Below are 22,589 nucleotides of genomic sequence, written 5' to 3'. Positions count from 1 at the left end.
TCCCTTCATCTGATTGCTTGGACGATTTCAGGGGATCCTGGTCATTCAAGGGTCTTTCAGAAGAAGCTTGATAGCTACTCAGAGAATCTTGGGCACCAGGAACCAAGAAATTATACAACTATGCATGGCTCAAATGGTCTGATTGGTGCGGTTGCAGAACTTGGATCCCTTTTAAGCCCCTGTAAATGAGGTCATTAACTATTTGACTTCTTTGTTTAAAGCAGGTTTGGCATATAGGTCTATTAATGTTGCACAATCTGCAATTTCAGCTAGACACAATCCTTTAGCTAATATTCCTATTGGCCAGATATCATCTGTTGAGAAACTTCTTAAAGCTATAAGAGTCAAAAAACCTCCTGTTCCTAAACATTCTTATTTTTGGGATGTAGACTTATTAATTAATTTGTTTAATAGTTGGCCTTTTAATAAAGATCTTTCTCCTAAAGGGACATAATACTCATATGCTAAATCACTTGAAACTGATGCAGTATAACTGTAAAAAGCTGTCAGGAAAATATCACCTGAGCATCTCTATGTAAAAAAGGAAGACATTTTACCTCACAATTTCCTCAGCTCAGCAGTGTAAGTTCTGTGTAAAAAGTTATAATTCAGCTGTTGCTCAGCTGCAGGTAAAAACAAAAATAAAAATGAAGAAATGAACAGCAGCCAGTCAGCATCAACAGTGCTGAGGTCATGAACTCTTTTACTGTGATCTCATGAGAGTTAACTTAACTCTCATGAGATTTAATTGTAAACTTCCTTAAAGGACCAGTCAACACATTAGATTTGCATAATCAACAAATGCAAGATAACAAGACAATGCAAAAGCACTTAGTTTGAACTTCAAATGAGTAGTAGATTTTTTTATAACAAATTTCAAAGTTATGTATATTTCCACTCCCCTTGTACCATGTGATAGCAATCAGCCAATCACAAATGCATATAAGTATAGTCTGTGAATTCCTGCACATGCTCAGTAGGATCTGGTGACTCAAAAATTGTAAATATAAAAGACTGTGCACATTTTTTTTAATGGAAGTAAATTGGAAAGTTGTTTAAAATTACATGCTGTATCTGAATCATGAAAAATTAATTTAAGATGAGTGTCCCTTTAAGCTGAATAGGGAAATAAGATGAGAGTGCATGTAAGCTCGCTCCTTCTGCTGTCCCGGGACAGACATACTGATTTGTTGCTTAGAAGTCCTTTACAATGGGATGTGGCTACTGAGAAACTTTTGAGGTAAAATATCTTTCTTTTTTACAAAGAGATGTTCAGGTGATATTTTCTAGTCAGCTTTTTTACAGCTATACTGCATCACTTTCAAGTGTTTAAACATTTGGGTATTATGGCCCTTTAAGCAATTAACCTGTAAATTAGCTACTTTATTATGTTTACTTTCCGGTAAAAGAGTATCAGATGTTTGAGCAATAGATTACAATTCTAAAATGTTTACTCCTCAAGGTGTAGTTTTTTTTCTCTATCTATCGGCTAGATTTAGAGTTCTGCGGCCAAAGGGGTGCGTTAGCTAAGCGTGCTTTTTTTCCCCCGCACCTTTTAAATACTGCTGGTATTTAGAGTTCACAGAATGGCTGCGTTAGGCTCCAAAAAAGGGAGCGTAGAGCATATTTACCGCCACTGCAACTCTAAATACCAGCGTTGCTTACGGACGCGGCCAGCTTCAAAAACGTGCTCGTGCACGATTCCCCCATAGAAAACAATGGGGCAGTTTGAGCTGAAAAAAACCCAACACCTGCAAAAAAGCAGCGTTCAGCTCCTAACGCAGCCCCATTGTTTACTATGGGGAAACACTTCCTAAGTCTGCACCTAACACCCTAACATGTACCCCGAGTCTAAACACCCCTAACCTTACACTTATTAACCCCTAATCTGCCGCCCCCGCTATCGCTGACACCTGCATATTTTTTTTAACCCCTAATCTGCCGCTCCGTATACCGCCGCAACCTACATTATACCTATGTACCCCTAATCTGCTGCCCCTAACACCGCCGACCCCTATATTATATTTATTAACCCCTAATCTGCCCCCCACAACGTCGCCGCCAGCTACCTACAATAATTAACCCCTAATCTTCTGATCGGATCTCGCCGCTAGTCTAATAAATGGATTAACCCCTAAAGCTAAGTCTAACCCTAACACTAACACCCCCCTAAGTTAAATATAATTTAAATCTAACGAAATAAATTAACTCTTATTATATAAATTATTCCTATTTAAAGCTAAATACTTACCTGTAAAATAAACCCTAATATAGCTACAATATAAATTATAATTATATTGTAGCTATTTTAGGATTAATATTTATTTTACAGGCAACTTTGTAATTATTTTAAACAGGTACAATAGCTATTAAATAGTTAATAACTATTTAATAGCTAAAATAGTTAAAATAATTACAAAATTACCTGTAAAATAAATCCTAACCTAAGTTACAATTAAACCTAACACTACACTATCAATAAATTAATTAAATAAACTACCTACAATTACACCTAACACTACACTATCAATAAATTAATTAAATAAAATACCTACAAATAACTACAATGAAATAAACTAACTAAAGTACAAAAAATAAAAAAGAACTAAGTTACAAAAAATAAAAAAATATTTACAAACATTAGAAAAATATTACAGCAATTTTAAACTAATTACACCTACTCTAAGCCCCCTAATAAAATAACAAAGCCTCCCAAAATAAAAAAATGCCCTACCCTATTCTAAATTAAAAAAGTTCAAAGCTCTTTTACCTTACCAGCCCTGAAAAGGGCCCTTTGCGGGGCATGCCCCAAAGAATTCAGCTCTTTTGCACGTAAAAAAAAAAACATACAATACCCCCCCCAACATTACAACCCACCACCCACATACCCCTAATCTAACCCAAACCCCCCTTAAATAAACCTAACACTAAGCCCCTGAAGATCTCCCTACCTTGTCTTCACCTCACCGGGTTCATCGATCGGTCCAGAAGAGGGTCCGAAGTCTTGATCCAAGCGGCGGCTGAAGAACTCCATCATCGGGCTGAAGTCGGAAGTCCATCATCGGGATGAAGTCTTCTATCAAGCCGCATCTTCAATCTTCTTTCTTCCGGAGCGGAGCGGAGCCATCTTCTTCCCAGCCGACGCGGATCCAACCTCTTCAAGCGACGCCTACTCGCCGAATGACGGTTCCTTTAAATGACGTCATCCAAGATGGCGTCCCTCGAATTCCGATTGGCTGATAGGATTCTATCAGCCAATCGGAATTAAGGTAGGAATATTCTGATTGGCTGATGGAATCAGCCAATCAGATTCAAGTTCAATCCGATTGGCTGATCCAATCAGATTGAGCTTGCATTCTATTGGCTGATCGGAACAGCCAATAGAATGCGAGCTCAATCTGATTGGCTGATTGGATCAGCCAATCGGATTGAACTTGAATCTGATTGGCTGATTCCATCAGCCAATCAGAATTTTCCTACCTTAATTCCGATTGGCTGATAGAATCAGCCAATCGGAATTCGAGGGACTCCATCTTGGATGACGTCATTTAAAGGAACCGTCATTCGGCGAGAAGGCGTCGCTTGAAGAGGTTGGATCCGCGTCGGCTGGGAAGAAGATGTCTCCGCTCCGCTCCGGAAGAAAGAAGATTGAAGATGCGGCTTGATAGAAGACTTCATCCCGATGATGCACTTCCGACTTCAGCCCGATGATGGAGTTCTTCAGCCGCCGCTTGGATCAAGACTTCGGACCTTCTTCTGGACCGATCGCTGAACCCAGTGAGGTGAAGACAAGGTAGGGAGATCTTCAGGGGCTTAGTGTTAGGTTTATTTAAGGGGGGTTTGGGTTAGATTAGGGGTATGTGGGTGGTGGGTTGTAATGTTGGGGGGGGTATTGTATGTTTTTTTTTACAGGCAAAAGAGCTGAATTCTTTGGGGCATGCCCCGCAAAGGGCCCTTTTCAGGGCTGGTAAGATAAAAGAGCTTTGAACTTTTTAAATTTAGAATAGGGTAGGGCATTTTTTTATTTTGGGGGGCTTTGTTATTTTATTAGGGGGCTTAGAGTAGGTGTAATTAGTTTAAAATTGTTGTAATATTTTTCTAATGTTTGTAAATATTTTTTTATTTTTTGTAACTTAGTTCTTTTTTATTTTTTGTACTTTAGTTAGTTTATTTCATTGTATTTATTTGTAGGTATTGTATTTAATTAATTTATTGATAGTGTAGTGTTAAGTTTAATTGTAGCTAATTGTAGGTATTTTATTTAATTAATTTATTGATAGTGTAGTGTTAGGTTTAATTGTAACTTAGGTTAGGATTTATTTTACAGGTAATTTTGTAATTATTTTAACTATTTTAGCTATTAAATAGTTTTTAACTATTTAATAGCTATTGTACCTGGTTAAAATAAATACAAAGTTGCCTGTAAAATAAATATTAATCCTAAAATAGCTACAATATAATTATAATTTATATTGTAGCTATATTAGGGTTTATTTTACAGGTAAGTATTTAGTTTTAAATTGGATTAATTTATTTAATAATAGTTAATTTATTTTGTTAGATAAAAATTATATTTAACTTAGGGGGGTGTTAGTGTTAGGGTTAGAATTAGCTTTAGGGGTTAAAAAATTTATTAGAATAGCGGTGAGCTCCGGTCGGCAGATTAGGGGTTAATGTTTGAAGTTAGGTGTCGGCGATGTTAGGGAGGGCAGATTAGGGGTTAATACTATTTATTATAGGGTTATTGAGGCAGGAGTGAGGCGGATTAGGGGTTAATACATTTATTATAGTAGCGGTGCGTTCGGTCGGCAGATTAGGGGTTAATAAGTGTAGGCAGGTGGAGGCGACGTTGGGGGGGGCAGATTAGGGGTTAATAAATATTATGTAGGTGTCGGCGATGTTAGGGGCAGCAGATTAGGGGTACATAGGGATAATGTAGCTGGCGGCGGTGTACGGAGCGGCAGATTAGGGGTTAAAAAATTTAATTAGAGTGGCGGAGATGTGGGGGGACCTCGGTTTAGGGGTACATAGGTAGTTTATGGGTGTTAGTGTACTTTAGAGCACAGTAGTTAGGAGCTTTATAAACCGGCGTTAGCCCATAAAGCTCTTAACTACTGACTTTTTTCTGCGGCTGGAGTTTTGTCGTTAGATTTCTAACGCTCACTTCAGCCAAGACTCTAAATACCGGCGTTAGAAAGATCCCATTGAAAAGATAGGATACGCAATTGACGTAAGGGGATCTGTGGTATGGAAAAGTCGCGGCTGCAAAGTGAGCGTTAGACCCTTTCCTGACTGACTCCAAATACCAGAGGGCGGTAAAAAACAGCGTTAGGAGCCTCTAACGCTGGTTTTGACAGCTACAGCCCAACTCTAAATCTAGCCGTATGAGAACTAAATCTCTGTCATCCTCTATTTTCTACACTTACTTTTTTGATTGTCCTAAATTATGTGTAGTTTCTTGCCTGAAAGAGTATGAATCTAAAACTTTACCTTTCAGATTATCTGCTTCTTCCTCTCAACTCCTTATTTCTTTTGTTTCTCCTCATCTACCTGTATCAACTGCCACTATAAATAGGTGGGTTATGTGGATTATGTCTTTAGCTGGTGTAGAAGACAAGTTTTCAGATCATTCAGTTAGAGGAGCTGCTGCTTCTAAAGCCTTTGTCAAATCTGCTTCATTACAAGAAATTCTTAATGCAGAGGATTGGTCCTCTGATTCTGTATTTTGTCAGTTTTATTTTAAACCAATTACTCAGATTCCACACCATCTTTTGTCATGATTAACTTGCAAAACAGGAGTCTCTGTCCTTGTAATAAAATGACGATTATCCTAACATAGTGGCGGAATAATCTAGATTTTGTTAAAGAGACAAGTATCCCCCCCTTATTTTTCTATGTATTTTATCTACATTACGTATATATTTTTCCCTCCCAGTTATTTGAGGGTTTACTATATATATATTATGTTGTTATTATTTTACATCTTATCTTTTGCAGCCCAGAACTCTGCGAATTCAGGATTCCAACAATGATTAAGCCTTGGTATCGTATATTTCAACAAGGAATTCTTCTCTCCATCAGAATGACATTGGATCTCTTCAGGAATTTTCATATCGTCTCTGGAAACAGTTTCTTTCAATCAAGTTTTCTGTATTCTTCTCGATTCTGTTTTGCATATTTGCATGCGTTTCAGAATTTTGTTTCATATTTGTTCCTTTTTTCTTTGTTATTAGCAGCAAAGTGAAAAGAGGATTAGATATTATAACTACGTCCACTTATACCTTAGGATGTTATCTGATTGGCTGTTCACTTATTACATAACATGTACTTGTAACCTTATTGGTTGAATTTTCTGTATACTTTATTCTAATTTTTCAGTGCTATCTGTTCAGTAAATTAAAAAAAGTTATTGCAAAATACTTGTCTCTTTAATAAAATCTAGATTATTCCATCACTATGTTAGGATAATCGTCATTATCCTGCAATGCACTTCAGTCCCTCAGTGGTTCATGGAAACAAATTAAAAAAACACTGAAAGCATGCAAAAAAAAATAAAAAATAGAAAAAGGCAATTGCATTTTAATGCACAATTAAACATTTAATGAGGAAGCCATATGGGTGATTCTTATATGTATGGTGTTAGAATTTGAAGACACTTTTCAATTTACATCTGTTACCAATGTCTACATATATGCCTCTTAGCTATTATATAAGCACGGTAGCGTACAAATAGTAACAAAATTACAAACCTAGCCAAACTGCAGTGCTCAGTGGCGCCTGCAGGAGGCGCACTATTTAACTGAACCATTCACTTTATTTCTATTTCCATACGGTAGCTGTCCTTTAATTTAATTGGTTGAACATTTTATACGGAAGTCACTTGACCTTCTTTGCCACACCTTACTGGCTACAGGAAGTGTTCTCTCTCCCATGTTTATCTCTTTGGTTCACTTATGGCAGTCCTCCGTCCAACTAACGCCCCTCCCATCGTTCTTTTTCTGTGTGCAAAAATGGTCTCGAGCCCGCCATAATGGTCACGGTTTTCTGTATAGATGTTGTGAACAAATTTTTAACGTATGTTGTCAAGTTGACATGGTGCTAAAAAGCAAAATAACGTAAAAAAACAAAAACAAAACACAGCGTGTGGCCCTGTAGTATATTCACTATGTATAAGGCATTAATGTGCATACATTTAGCTTTCTCCCTCTTTGCTTAGTTTCCTCCACCTATTTTCTCATCTCTCCTCCCACCTGTCCCCTCCTCCCTCCATCTCCCCCATCCTCCTGTGTCGACTCCTCCTCCTCCAAACAACACGGCGTTTCTACATCACCGACAACATGGAGGCCGTCAAAACCTTTAATAGCGAGGTTTGTATTTAAATATCCCTTCAGCTCTATAAATACACATTACATTTTCACAGTACATCCGAATACACGTTAGATACACTATTGCTCTGCAGTTTCATTACTGGGGAGTGTATAATATTCATTAGCGAGAGGCCAAAGGATGCATTTCTCGCTTAGATCACGTCCTCAGTCTGTGTTGCAGGCCAGAGGTTTTCTAATCCAGCATTGCCGTACAAAATAAATTTTATGTGCAGCTAAATAATACTATTTATAGATATTAAGCTACAATGTTGCGATGAAGCCATCGTAGCAATTGATTAAGGCCTCCACTGCTCTAACTCAGGCGCTAAACAAGGATCCCACGCAGTTCTTGCAGTGTTTTTTTTTTACTCTCTTTTTTTTTCTGGATGTATAAAGCACCTCAAGTTCAATTTTGTAGCATTATATATAGCGTCGTTGTTGTAAATAATGGGATTTTTGTTTTGTTTGTGTTAATAAACACTTATGGTAAATATTGACACAATTTTAGACTCGTTTCTAGGGACCCCACAACCAATACGTGATTAAATTCGTATATTTAAATATATTAGGGTTGGTAAATGTGTTCAAAGGTTTAGGAGATCGATGCGCAAAAAATTATATTTGAGCTATAATCGTGAACAAAACCGTGATTTAACCTACTGGTTGCTGGAAGTATACAGGACAGTTTTAGTTAGATTACTGCTATATAACACATACGAGAGTCCTGTATTGATATCACATTCTTTACGAAAGATACGTTTTTTTTTGAACATCTATATGTAATATAATCATGCACAGAACAGTAATTTCACCCACTGGTTGCTGGGAACATACCACTATTTGGTAATCATATATATATATCATACAGGTGTAATTTAACCCCTTTATTGCCAGTGCCACAAAATAATCTCCTTAATTTTCTGGAATGCACACTTGCAAGATAAGGGTTCAATCACAGCAGAATAACACATATTGAGGTTTTGAAATTGTCAGTTGTCTGGGAAAGTGCAGCAGTGATTTAACCCCCTTATTTCTGACCTGTGCACTGCTGTCCTCTTTTTGGCTGCAATATGCAGGAGTTGAAGCAGCTTGGAAGGAGGGCCAGCTGGTAAAAAGAAAATGCCTCTCCTTTTCTCAACCATGCTGGGGTCATCTAATATTTAGAGCCAGGAAAATGTGTGTATGGTGGTATATATATATATATATATATATTTTTTTTTTTTAATTTTATTTATAAATATGGTAATAATAATATAAGCTAGGAGTAAAAACTACATACATCTGGTATTCTGCCACACTTTTACATTATTGGTATTAAACACCTTATTTTGATTAGCATTGTAAAAAAGTGTGCCTTACATTTATAGTCATACTATATTTTTGAGCCCATTGGACTGGACATTTATTAAAGGGATATGAAACACAAACATTTATGCGATTCTGAGCATACCATTTTACAAAAGTTCACATTTACTTCTATTTTCAAATTTGCTTTGTTCCCATGGTATTCTGTTTTGAAGAGATACCTAGGTAGGCTTCTGGATTACTATATGGCAGTAAATAGTGCTGCCATCTAGTGCTTTTGCTGATGTATAACATTCTTGCAAAACTACTGCAGTATAGGGCTTGATTTATCAAGCCCTTCACGTCTCTGCGACTTCAGGTTCTCACAAGAGAAGCTGCAGTCATAATTTATCAAACGCTTTCTAGCCACTTCCCCACCTTTTAGGGGGAGAATTTTAATCTACCTGGTCTCGTCGGACCAGGGAGATTGACGGATCCTGTGCGTGATTGGCTGTGCACGGTCAGGGGGCAGCATTGCAACAAGCACAAAATAGCGCTCGTGTGCAATGTTAAATTCTGCCAGGGGAATTCAGTCCGCCAGAGGAGAGCTGCGGCGGACATGGTCGCATATGTACGCCCCTGTCCGCCATAGCGTGATAAATCAAGCCAATAGTGCTCTAGATATGTGCCGGCTCATAAGTATACACCCCTGCTTTTCAACAAAAGATACCAAAAGAAAAATTGAAAATAGACGTAAATTAGAAAGTTGTTTAAATCTGTGTGCTCTATCTGAATCGTAAAAAAATAATAAAATTGTTTCATATCCCTTTTAATAAAGCATAATTCCTCCTCAATACAATATGATTTTAGAGATTCTTAAAATATATACTAACCGTTTAGCTTTTGTTTTTCCTGTCATAAAAATCTTTACAACTTTCCAAATTTTAGTATATGTTATCCATAGAAAATAAGCAAGATAAGTTTTAAATCTGGTGCCAGCTTTTGCACTCAAAGTTGGGCCTAATAACGTGTATGCATTTCACATATCCTTCATATTGCTTAACCCCTTCCCGCCATTAGGATGTTCCATGCTTTAGCGGCGTTAAGATGGCATGGGACGTCCTATATGTTCTGCTGTACTGAAGCCATAACAGCTTCCCAACTTTAATCGTGGGCTGGAGTAGGGCTAGACTGATATATCGGAGCGGACAATATTTAGAATTTGTAAAAAAATCAATATCGGCCAGAAACTTACCGATATGGCGCAAATCAAAAGAAAATATATGGAAAAACTGCAGTAAACCAAATAGACGCTGCGACCTAGGAGTGCGCCAATAAATAACCAATAATAAGTGATAAGCAAATTAATAATATAAAATAATGATCTTAAATTGGTAATAGAAAATAAAATAAATTACTAATATGAAATAATAAATCTAGTGATAGCTTATATCAACTATATAATCAGTGCAATATATATTATTCGTGACTCGAAAAATCAGTGATTTAAAAAATCAATGATTCTATAAATTGAGTTATAATATATACAGTGAAAGATTCATGACTCAAAAATGAGTTATAATATGTAAAATATAAAATTTGTGAAAATGACCAATCGTCCAATGTTAATTCCAGACGAAAGAAATCTCAATCATTTGTCTGTGATTGTCTGTGGTTTTCCTTGTAGTGGTCGGAATAACCAAATCAGAGGCAGCTCTCTTGCAAGATAGAGGGTAACAACAGATGCCAGTTCCTAAGGACAGGAAAGAAAAGAGGAGCCCAATGGTGTAATATCGTAGGTGTAAGTGAAAAGAGACAAAAGCAGATATCAATTGTACTCACAAACCCAGGTGGACATCTAGTGCAATAATAAGCGGACCGAGGCTTAGGAGCCGCTCGGCTGACTCAGTCCACTGGTGTCGACCTGCAAAGGAACACGTCTGCGTCCATGCTGAGAAATGCGTTGTGTTTCCTGTATTTTAATTGATTTTAATAAAGTCTACATTTACTTAAATACACCCTGCTCTAGTTTGGACTATTGGCTCTAGCTTGGCGTGATATTCCTTTGAGGACGTGTTCCTTTGTAGGTCGACTCCAGTGGACTGAGTCGCCGAGCGGCTCCGAAGCCTCGGTCCGCATATTATTGCACTAGATGTGCACCTGGGTTTGTGAGTACAATTGATATCTGCTTTTGTCTCTTTTCACTTACACCTACAATATTACACAATTGGGTGCCTCTTTTCTTTCCTGTCCTTAGGAACTGGCATCTATTGCAAATCAAAAGAAATTTAGCTCTGTGTACTTCAGGGAATCTATGTATTGACACAAATCATCTATAGCACATGTAAGCTGGACATAGCATAGTCTCTAATAATAAATAGCACTGATAACAGAGTCCAAGCCCAGGTGTTGCTGGGAGCTCAGTTACCAACTACCATACCACCAATGGCAGGCCTGCAGATGGACTTGCATAAAAATATATGATTTGTGAAATGGAAAATGTGATCTTTAATTGGCACTTAAAGCTACATAGTTTCCCTGAAGTTCACAAAGCTAAATTCATTTTGAGTTGCTCATAGGGGTCAGCAATACATAATATCAATCTGCTTGCTAATTGCTGTCACAAATAGAACATTATTTGTTGCCTTCTGATACATTTTACACATTTGCAAACATTTCACTAAAGCTGCTATATTTGATGTGTTTTTTTTTATTTAAATTATTTTATTTTCCTCTTTCATGGGCATAGAAAAAAACATAAAAAAATGATAGTTCATGCACATCAATTAAATGTCCACAACAACAAACCTTGAGTAGAAATCTACTGTATGCAGTATGTATAGGAGACTCGTATCATTATTCTCTAGCAGTGGATGACAATGCTCTGACCATTAGGTGGTGCTGTTACACATCTGTAAAACTGCCCATAAGTGACATAATAAATAAACTTATAGTCCACTCCTCAGCAGTACTAGGGAAGGTATTTGCAATCCAGTAAATATATGAGCATATTAAAAATTAAAGCAAATAAATCTAGCACTGATATTCCAGCATGTCCTTTCTTTCCCTGTCAAGTGGCAATATATAAATATTTTTTTTACTTAACTTTTAACCCTTATCTTTAAAGTGTACCAAGTGAGCGTGTTTGTAGTGAAGTGGCAGCAATATATGAAAAAAACAAAAGCCGTTTAACAGGAGAATATGCTGAAAAGTTATAAGAAGTAAAACAGATAATCTGGACCCTAAACTATTCCTCCAAGCCAACTCAAAATATATACCGTGTTCTGTCTGGCACAGTTGTAAAAAGTATAGGTGAAAGAAGGTATTGAGTGGCGTTCTGTAAAGAGCTGGGGGGGGATGTAGGTTCAAATATAATACATATAATAAATATATACGGAATATATATGGGTGAGGTAGAGAACTGTATTATCTGCAAATAATTTTACAGGTGGAATCTGGCATTATCCGCTTGATTCTTTCTTTACAGGCTTTATGACATAGTGGCTAAATTCTTTTTTGAGATCTGGGTATCGATGAGAGTTTTTTATTTTCCTTGTAGTTTTTGAAATATGTATTTTTAGAACAGAACAAAAGTGTATATACTATCACCCCTGCAAACAGTTGTGACCACAACTAGATTATTTTAATTATTAATTCTGAAATCGTATTAATTTTTTAACATTTGTTTATTAAATATATTTTGCTATATATGTGATTCTTAATTTTTTGAACACATTTGCTTCTAACTACCTCATCCATATATATATATTCCATATATATTTGTTATGTATTATATTTGAACCTACATCCCCCAGCTCTTTACAGAGCGCCACTCAATACCTTCTTTTTACCTATGCTGAAATGTTATGCTTTCTGCGCTATAATGTTTTTCTACTTAACTGGGAGGGTATTAAAGAAATTGTGTCGTGTCTAGCTTTGCAGTAGTGACTTAAATTTATTTTATATCAGTGTGCAGTTTAAAAGGGATTTATGACATTTTTCTATGTTTTGGGAAGCCATTTAATAAGTTAAAGGCAAATAATGCTCATATGCTAAATCACTTGAAACTGATGCAGTATAACTGTAAAAAGATGACAGGAAATTATCAACTGAGCATCTCTATGTAAAAAAAATTAAGGTATTTTACCTCACAATTTTCTCAGCTCAGCAGAGTAAGTTCTGTGTAAAAAGTTATACTCAGTTGCTCCCAGCTGCAGGTAAAAAATGAAGAAATGAACAGCAGCCAATCAGCATCAACAGTGCTGAGGTCATGAACTCTTTTACTGTGATCTCATGAGATTTCATAGTAAACTTCTTTACACTGAATAGGGAAATAAGATGAGTGTGCACGTAAGCTCACTCCTTCCGCTGTTCCAGGATAGACATACTGATTTGTTGCTTATAATTCTTTTACAATGGGATGTGGCTACTGAGAAACTTTAAAGGTAAAATATCTTTCTTTTTTACATAGAGATGTTCAGGTGATATTTTCTAGTCAGCCTTTTACAGCTATACTGCATCATTTTCAAGTGTTTAAACATTTGGGTATTATGGCCCTTTAATATTTTTCCCAGTTGTTTACTTCTAATGTTTAAAATTTTACTAAGCATGTTCAGTTTATACCAGATTTGTGTAGAAAGTGTGTTGATTTTTCAAAACTTTAAATGTACACAATATCGGCCCCTGTTATTGGCCTGAAAGGCGGTCATTAATCGGTATCGGCCCTGAAAAAAGGATATTGGTCTATCCCTAGGCTGAAGGGCATGTGCACTCCCCCCCCGACCCTATAATTAAAATTAGGCGATCGCAGTGTAACAAATAAGTACCGTCAGAAAGGGGTTATTCCAAAACTATGCTGTGTGTGTATCTATATGTGTGTGTGTGTGTGTATATATATATATATATATATATATATATATATATATATATATATATATATATATATATATATATATATATATATATATATATATATATATATATATATATATATATATAAAATCAATATAAGTCAATTTTACTCTCTGGTTTTAAAACACACAAGACGTTTTAAGAATAAAACTTCTTGCATGCTTTAAAACCAGAGAGTGCAATTGCATTATATACTGTATATAGAACAAGTTGCCAAGGTATAAATATTTTTAGTGTCTGAAGTTGTTGTGGTATGCTAACCTTAAGAAACATTGCAGGCGCTGACTTATATTTAGATCCTTGCATAACAAATAATTTTTGTTTTGCTTTTAATGTATAAATACTGTTTACACATTACTCTGCAGAAACTAAACTTTGCACTTTTGGTTTCAATATTTAAACAGCAAATACGATTGTAAAAATACATCTGCATATTATTCTAGGGCTAATCTTTGATTTGAGTACATTACTATGTCTAGCATTCATTTACTATTTAAAATCACTTTAAATGTGTTAAAAGCTTAGTAAAGTCAAAATTAAACGTTCATGATTCAGATAGAGCATGCCATTTTAAACAACTTTTCAATTTACTTCTATTAAACTTGCTTTATTCTCTTGGTATCCTTTACTGAAATACTGCCACAAAATGTTGCAATGCTAGACAAATAAATGATAATAAAGTTAGGTAGGCTGATAGAAGCTTAGAAGCATGCACGTATCTGTATCACTCTATGAAAGCAGTTTTTGCAACTATGCATAACATTGCTATAAACATTGTTGCAGACACTGCTGCCAGATAACCAAAGCGCTGGTACAACAAATATACAAATATACTTTATTATTTTATACATACGACATATAACATAGCAACGTTTCGGGTCAACTACCCTTATTCATGCTATATAGGAGATATATATATATATATATATATATATATATATATAATGCTATATAGGGATATATTATTATTATTATCAGGTATTTGTAGAGCGCCAACAGATTCTGCAGCGCTGATATAGCATGAATAAGGGTAGTTGACCCGAAACCTTGCAATGTTATATGATGTCTGTATAAAATAACATATATTTGTTGTACCAGCGCTGTGGACAGAACGTTCGTGATTGGGGGATTTGGGAGAGTCCCTGGGGCATATTTTTCAAGCTCCGATTGGAGCTTGATGCCCCGTGTTTCTGGTGAGCCTGTAGGCTCGCCAGAAACAGCCGTTATGAAGCAGTGGTCACAAAGACCGCTGCTCCATAACCTGTCCGCCTGCTCTGAGCAGGCGGACACACATCGCCACAATACAACCCGATCGGGTTGATTGACACCCCCTGCTGGCGGCCCATTGGCCGCGAGTCTGCAGGGGGCGGCGTTGCACCAGCAGCTCTTGTGAGCTGCTGGTGCAATGCTGAATACGGCGAGCGTATTGCTCGCCATATTCAGCGAGGTCTGGCGGACCTGATCCGCAATGTCGGATCAGGTCCGCCAGACCTTGATAAATATGCCCCCCTGTCTTCACTGGCGCAGGATTAAGAACTTTAAGTTGCTGTTTCATAAGTATTGGCCGGATAACCAAAGAGAGTGCATGCTTCTGAACTCTGCTAAGGTTACTCTTTGACAAAGTGTACAAAGAGAGCTAAGCAAAACTGATAATCAAAGTAAACTGGAAAGTTATTGAAAATGTCATGCTCTGTCCCATCCATTTGCTTAAAGGGATAGAAAGGTCAACATTTAAATGTGTTTGGTTGTATTTCAAATGGAAAGAGTAGCCTTTTTGCATTATACTTCCACTAGCAAAAATGCTTCTAGTAAAAGTTATTGCAGTTTTTCTGCGGTATACACACATATCCTGTGAGGGTCGTGCACCAGTATTAAAGCTCAGAGAGCTAAAGATGGCCTGTATTGCTTCTGTGAAGAAGTAACTTGTGTCATACAAGCCACCACTGACTCTCTGAGCTTGAATACTGGTGCACAGGCCCTCACAGGATGTGTGTGTATACCGCAGAAAAACAGTAATTTCTACCAGAAGCATTTTTGCGAATGGCAATATATTGCAAAAATGCTTCTATTTCACATTGAAATGCACCCATACACATTTAAACTTTGACCTTTCGATCCCTTTAATTTTGCTTTTACTGTCCCTTTAATATCAAATTTGGTGTAGTAGGGATTTTTAAAAATTTGTATAGAAACATGTTTTTAATATACAGATGTTAGCAAAATGCTTATAGTAATCATTATCAAAAGTTCTGTTAATGTGGGTTCAGGCACAGCACAAATCTGTAGGAGCCGTTGTAATTTGTACCCGGTTCCCGTGCAGTATAAAAGTTTACTTGGTGCCCAAGCAGAATGTCAGCTGGGAGCGTTGAGTTTTGCACTCAGTCCCTGAGCAGTGTATCACTGCCAGAACCAGGCAAAATAAACTCAGTAAATGGAATTGTACTTGGTTCCCATGCAGAATGTCAGGACTGGGCCCTGGGAGTTAAATAAATAACAGTGTTATTGTAAAGGAATGGCTACCTGGACAGAACATTGTTGCTCAGGATCAACCTATTTCATGGTGGCACAAACACAGGTTCCTAACATACCTCCTATTTGCCTGAGTGCAGCACCTTACCACAAATTATAGGCCTCAATAGTGACTCAAAGTACAGCTTGATGATTTTGGGAATACTAGGTCTTAGGCTCCTTTTAAAATAGTGTAGACAGCTTTGAAAAAGAACATACCAGGCTTCAATTTAAGGGCACTATGGTGGTAGGAAATGTGGGGCAATATCAGAGCTTATATTTCCAGGCCTCTGGTGCATGAGATTTTTGGCCCTTGTTTTGCCAAGGTCATTTTACTACTTATTTGGTATTGAACTGGAAGTCCTTAGAGTAGAAATTGAAATTTCAACATTACATCTCAAAAGGTCCCGGCATTACAAAAATATATACCGAAATTATAATAAATTAATTTTTGTATATTTGCATGAATGATATCATTTGGCAACTATTTCTGTATTCCCAGAGCAAAATCCAACACCTGGGCCTCTTATCTTAAATATTTAAACCACAACCAACATGCTCTCTATCTCATTCCATAAAAAAACAAAACTGTTCTTTGGTTTCAGGTTGTTGGTTGATAATGATGTTCTGCCACTAGTAAAAGTAGAAAAACTATGAATGCATTTAACCCCTAATGTTTATAATTCATGAATATAAGCGAGTAAGTATACATGGATCTATATATGGATCCTATAAATAAATAGTTATATAATTATAAAATCAATAAATGCAGTTGTATGTATTGTATTTATTAACATAATGAGAACGTCCTGTTCTAGATTTTGCTACCTCAGATTTTCTTGACCTTACATGAAACCATTTTCGAAACTGGGAGTTATGTTGAAAATATTTTCTTGTTCACTTACATTTATTAATATTTTTTGCATGTTCCCAAATCCATATGTTTTTGCATTTCAGGTACATTTAATCAATGCAATCTATAAATGCAGGATGTGAACTTTAGCAGAAGTGTTGCCTCTCTATAGTCTAATGGTGTGTCCAAACTTTGCTCTCCAGAGGTTTTGGAACTATATTTCCCATGATGCTCAGCCAGCATTTTATCTAGCTGAGCATCATGGGAAATGTAGTTCCAAAACCTCTGGAGAGCAAAGTTTGGACACCCCTAATGGTTGATAAGTGAGTTAGTAAAATAGCCATAGAGAGTCATCAGTTCTGGTTGTTGGCAGATAAAACCTTTCATTCAGGTATTGTCTCAAAATCAAGTTGAGCACAGGGCTTATACAACTGAATGAAGAAGTGTATTAAACAATGTACTTCGATCATACATATTTGTCCTATAATTAATTGTCCTTGAAATATTTGGTCATTGAAGGGATAGAAAGGTCAAAATTGAAATCTGCATGGTGCATTTCAATTTGCAATGGATAATTTTTGCAATATACTTCCATTAGCAAACATGCTGCTAGTAAATTTAGTTCCATTTTTCCCCAACGGCCCGTGCACCATGTCATGCCTGTGCAGAGTCAGTAGTGGCTTGTATGACACAAGTCTTTACATGCGTGATACACACCACGCAGGCTTCATTTTTAACCTTTATATAAGTGCGTTAGGCTCTCTCATTCAACACCGCACAAATGGGGGGATATCTTCCAAGGGACATGAAACCCAAAATTTATTTCATGATTCAGATAGAGTTTACAAATAAAAAAAATAAAAAAAGTTTTTTGAACCCTTTGAGTGCTAATCACTTTCCCACCTGGGTGCTAAGATTTTTTAAGATATTTTTTTTAAACTTTTCTTTTAATTTTTTTTCAGACCCCAAGACTTACACTGTTGGAAATGTTAGGCGATTACCTTTCCGTCAGTGGGTCTTGGGGGTCTGTAGCTGCTTAGATGCTTGAGATAAAGGCTTCTAAGCAGCATGCCCCCTGCTCCTATACTTAACATTAAGTATAAATAAAGTTGCGCAGTGACGTCATCAAGTCATTGCATGTGACGTCACCGCGCATCATGTGCAGGCCCGGGGTAAGAATGGGTGGGAGCCCTCAGATCTCCCTCAAGGTGGGAGAGTGCTAATGACGGCTCTGAGCCGTCTTTAGCACCAGAGTGGGGAACTCTGTGACGGCTCGGAGCCGTCATTAGCACTCAAAGGGTTAAAAAAAGCAAGCAGATCAATAGTAGGCACAGGAGCATGCATGTAAGAACTATATGGCAGCAGTTTTGCAAGAATACTTTTATAAGAACAGTAAACACTTCAAGATTGTAATATAAATGACAATTTAAAACAACTTTACAATTAATTTTTTATTATTTATTTTTGCCTCTTTCCTGTAATTTAAGTTTTAAAATTGAAGATTTTCCAGAATCTGAAAGCACACAGCAGGCCTCACAAGCCTACCCTTGCCATCTATCTTGCTACTTTGCATTTTATCTCTGCTAAATTTCTGCTAATGCCAAACCATAGATATTTTGTTAATGCAATGACTGGAGCAAGCCCTGTCTTCTCCAGACACAAGTCCAGATTGAAAAACAGCTTCTACAAACAAGGGGTTGATCTTTTAGAAAAGGTTATCTAATAATTTTTCTACAGAATTCACATCTTTTGTAAAGAATTGTGATCAATCCCAATGTGTTCATCTGTAGTAACATTTGGCTGATATGTTAAAGGGACAGTATACACTCATTTTCATATAACTGCATGTAATATACACTACAATAAAGAATAAGATGCACAGATACTGATATAAAAATCCAGTATTAAACTGTTTAAAAACTTAAATGGACAGTCAAGTAAAAAAAAAAAACTTTCATGATTTAAATAGGGCATGTAATTTTAAACAACTTTCCAATTTACTTTTATTACCAATGTTGCTTTGTTCTATTGAAAAGCTAAATCTAGGAGGTATATATGCTTATTTCTTAGACCTTGAAGGTTACCTCTAATCTGAAAGCATTTTGACAGTTTTCACCACTAGAGGGCGTTAGTTCATGTGTTACAATATAGATAACATTGAGCTCAGGCACATGAAGCTCCTAGGAGCAAGCACTGATTGGCTAAAAATGCAAGTCTGTCAAAAGAACTGAAATAAGGGGGCAGTTTGCAGAGCCATAGATACAAGGTAATCACAGAGGTAAAAAGTATATTATTATAACTGTGTTGGTTATGCAAAATTGGGGAATGGGTAATAAAGGGATTATCTACCTTTTTAAACAACAAAAATTCTGGTGTTTACTGTTAATTAGAAGCTCTCAGTTTAGCTCTGTTGAAAAGGCAGCTGGAAAGCCCACTGCAAGTGGGAAATAAGACACTCCCCCCTCCCCCTTCTTTTGCATATTCAAAGACCCTTTACACAAATAGGATCAAGCTGGAGAAGGTAGCTGACGGTATTCAAATAAAACTTTGGGGCTTGGGTAGGAGTCTGAAAATCAGAGCAATGTTATTTAAAAATAAGCAAAACTATACATTTAAAAAAAAACAAAAAAACTTTATGGGCTTTATAAATAGATCTACAAAACATTTATGCAAAGAAAAAATAAGTGTATAATGTCCCTTTAAACTATTGAAAGAGTGCAGAGAAATGCGGTAATTGCAAGGTGGTGTTTACTTGGCATGTGCATTCGGATCATTCGTGATGATCCGTAGGGGTGGCCACTCGAGGCATTTGGTTCTTTTTTCTGAGCTGTATTTTTTTTTATTGTTAAAGTGTAGATTACTGCGTGTGGCCACCTTCCATATTCGGAAATTCGAAAGATCCAAATGCACGTGCCTAGTGTTTACCCTTGTACATTGTGCAAAGCATTGGTGTCATCTAATGCTCAAATGCATTTAGACACGTGCACACTACCTACCAAGGTACAAAAGAATATGATGAGAAGAAAGTAAATTTGATAAATTAAGTCAATTAGAAATATTATGCGGTATCTCACTTAAAAAAATAAAACATTTTGGGTTCATGTCCATTTAAAAAGGATTCGAACTAGGTATTTTTGAGAGCCTTGACCAACGTTGATTTTGTATTTCACAGTTGTAAGGCTTATAAAGGATCCAGCTGTAGTAAGCTACATTTTAGGAGCATGATGTTTTAAGGGCTATTAAAAGGGCCTAATTTTAAGGCACCAATGGCTCCATGGTGGCTGGGTTAGTCGAACCCTGAAATAGAAATTGCATTGCTTGGGAGGTTGTAATGTTTACTAACACTAAATGTTTCAGACAGTGGCTTTTAACCCCTTAAGTCAATTGAACGTAGGTACTATGTCACACAGTAATTTGCCCAGCATACTGTGTTGACGTCGTACCTACGTCCAACACTCTGGATGCTGTGGTCCCCACTGTCAGCTTTAATAGTGGAGGCTGCAGCCAGCAGGCATTTACTTTTCATATGGTAAAGAAGAACTAATCATCATCCTCCCTTTGCCATATGACGGTAGATCTCTGTCTGTATTGGCTTTTGGTGATGCCATGGGTGGTGTGGAAGGTGGGTGGGTGGGCGGGCTGCACATTGTTTGAAGGGGAGGGTTCCCTACCCTACAAAAAAGTGTTTTGACAGGAAGAGTGGGTCCCTATTGATAACCGCTTGGGGGAGTGGGGATCACTACACTACAGATTTTTTTTATATTTTATTAATAAATAATTTTAACAAAATTAAAATTTCTATAAAATGGGTACTGGCAGACAGTTGTCAGTACCTAATATGGCTGCTACTAGTGAGAGGTGGGAGTGTTAGAGAGCTGTTTGGGAGGGATTAGGGCGTTGGCAGGGTTGAAGAAGAATCAGTGCAGTGTAACCCCCCCACCCCGAAACTGCATATTGGCAGACTATTTGCCATTCTGTACCTAGGATGATGGTGACTGGGTGGGTGGCAGGGTGAAGAGAGCTTTTTGGGAGTGATCAGGTAGGGATAATTTTGGTGGGAGGGCAACACCGACTAGGTATATGAAAAGCATACCTAGATAGGCCTAGGAGCAGCAATGCTGCTTCTGTAACAAATGTGGAAGTGGGCTTCTGCAAGCCACATTGGTCTGTTTTCGGAGCAGCAAATCCAGATCTCAGTGTGTTGCACTTCCACATTAGTTACAGAACGAAAAAAAAAATGAATGCACAAACCTAATACCTACACTATAATAATATTACCCTTGCTGGCTAACTAAATAACCCATTCACTGCCCAGAGTACTAGAAATGTGGTGTGAAGCTGCAATTAGTGGCCTTTTAATTACCATAAAGCAATGGCAAAGCCATGCATGTCTATTTCTGTACAGAGGAGGGTCCCAGAGAAGCTTTTACAACCATTTGTGTCTTGTGACTGCATAATCGTTATGTAAATTATTTCAGCGAGAAACCCAAAGTTTGTCGAAAGTTAAAATGATGGTAAATTCTAGTATTTTTGAAACACTAGGATTTACCAGTGCATCAAATAAAGGGGACACTAGGATTTATCATCACTATTTTGTTGAAATGGTGGCATGAAATATACCAAAATGGGCCTAGATGAGTCATGGCTATCCTTGGCACCCAGATGTTTTGGAACTAAATTCCCCATGATGCTTAAAGGGACAGTTCATCCAAAAAAAAATTCCCATTTAAATTGTTCCCAATGTTCCATTTTACCTGCTGGAGTGTATTAAATTGTTTACAAGTAGCTCTTTACCCCTATTTTGCCCTTTGAAATAGCTTATGTGGTTTACCAACCTATACTGAAAGTATTGATACTGGAGTCTCCGGCCGCTATTGAATAGCCTTAGTAAACACAGCCAGCAGAAGAAATTAAATTCACAGTGGGGTGTAGGATAGTTAAAGGGACAGTCAAGTATAAATTAAACTTTCATTATTCAGATAGGACTTTTAATTTTAATCGACTTTCCAATTTACTTTTATCATCAAATTTGCTTTTTTCTCTTGGTATTCTTAGTTTAAACTAAACATAGGTAGGCTCATATGCTAATTTCTAAGCCTTTGAGGGCTGCCTCTTATCACATTCTTTTTAAATCTCTTTTCAACACAAAGAGACAGAAAGTACACGTGGGCTATATAGATAACACTGTGTTCAGGCACAGAAAGTTATTTAAGATCTAGCACAATACAATGCTAAATTTAAGACAATAGATAATAAACAGTCACAGTCATGTGATCAGGGGGCTGGAAGAAGGTTCCTAGATACAAGGTAATCACAGAGGTAAAAAATACATTAATATAACTGTGTTGGTTATGCAAAACTGGGGAATGAGTAATAAAGGGATTATCTATCTTTTAAAACAATAACAATTCTATGGTTGACTGTCCCTTTAAGTAATAAAATAATTTTCCATTTTCTCTCTATGTATGTATTGAGCTTTAGTTTTCCAGACAAATATAAGATAAGAAAGCAAGTCTGTGTACACAAAGTGATAACATAAAGAGATCTGATATTACCTGAAGCTCAACCCATTGTAATAGGCTGTGGTTTTAAAGCACAAAACCAGCTACTTCATATACACAAATAAACCTGAAAATGCAATTTGTCATACATTTTATACTCTGCAG

The 22,589-nt window shown here is 36.8% G+C and overlaps 1 protein-coding gene across 5 annotated transcripts in view; it reads left to right on the top strand.

The window, feature by feature from the left end:
• The first annotated feature begins 7,263 nt into the window (after nucleotides 1–7,263).
• The window catches only part of SCAF8 (SR-related CTD associated factor 8), a 579,788-nt gene continuing 564,462 nt past the window's right edge, over nucleotides 7,264–22,589 (top strand). For 4 of the 5 annotated variants that reach the window (XR_008402065.1, XR_008402066.1, XM_053710977.1 and 1 more), the window contains exon 1: nucleotides 7,264–7,367. Coding sequence is in view for 2 of the 5 variants with exons in the window: in XM_053710977.1 (XP_053566952.1) it covers nucleotides 7,338–7,367 (30 nt within the window). In the remaining 3 variants the exon portion in view is untranslated. The remainder of the gene's footprint in view (nucleotides 7,368–22,589) is intronic. The other variant, XM_053710976.1, reaches the window with a different exon arrangement.

Source organism: Bombina bombina, chromosome 4, assembly GCF_027579735.1.
Source record: "Bombina bombina isolate aBomBom1 chromosome 4, aBomBom1.pri, whole genome shotgun sequence".
NCBI classification, from domain to species: domain Eukaryota; kingdom Metazoa; phylum Chordata; class Amphibia; order Anura; family Bombinatoridae; genus Bombina; species Bombina bombina.
This window is presented reverse-complemented; position numbering and strand designations above follow the sequence as displayed.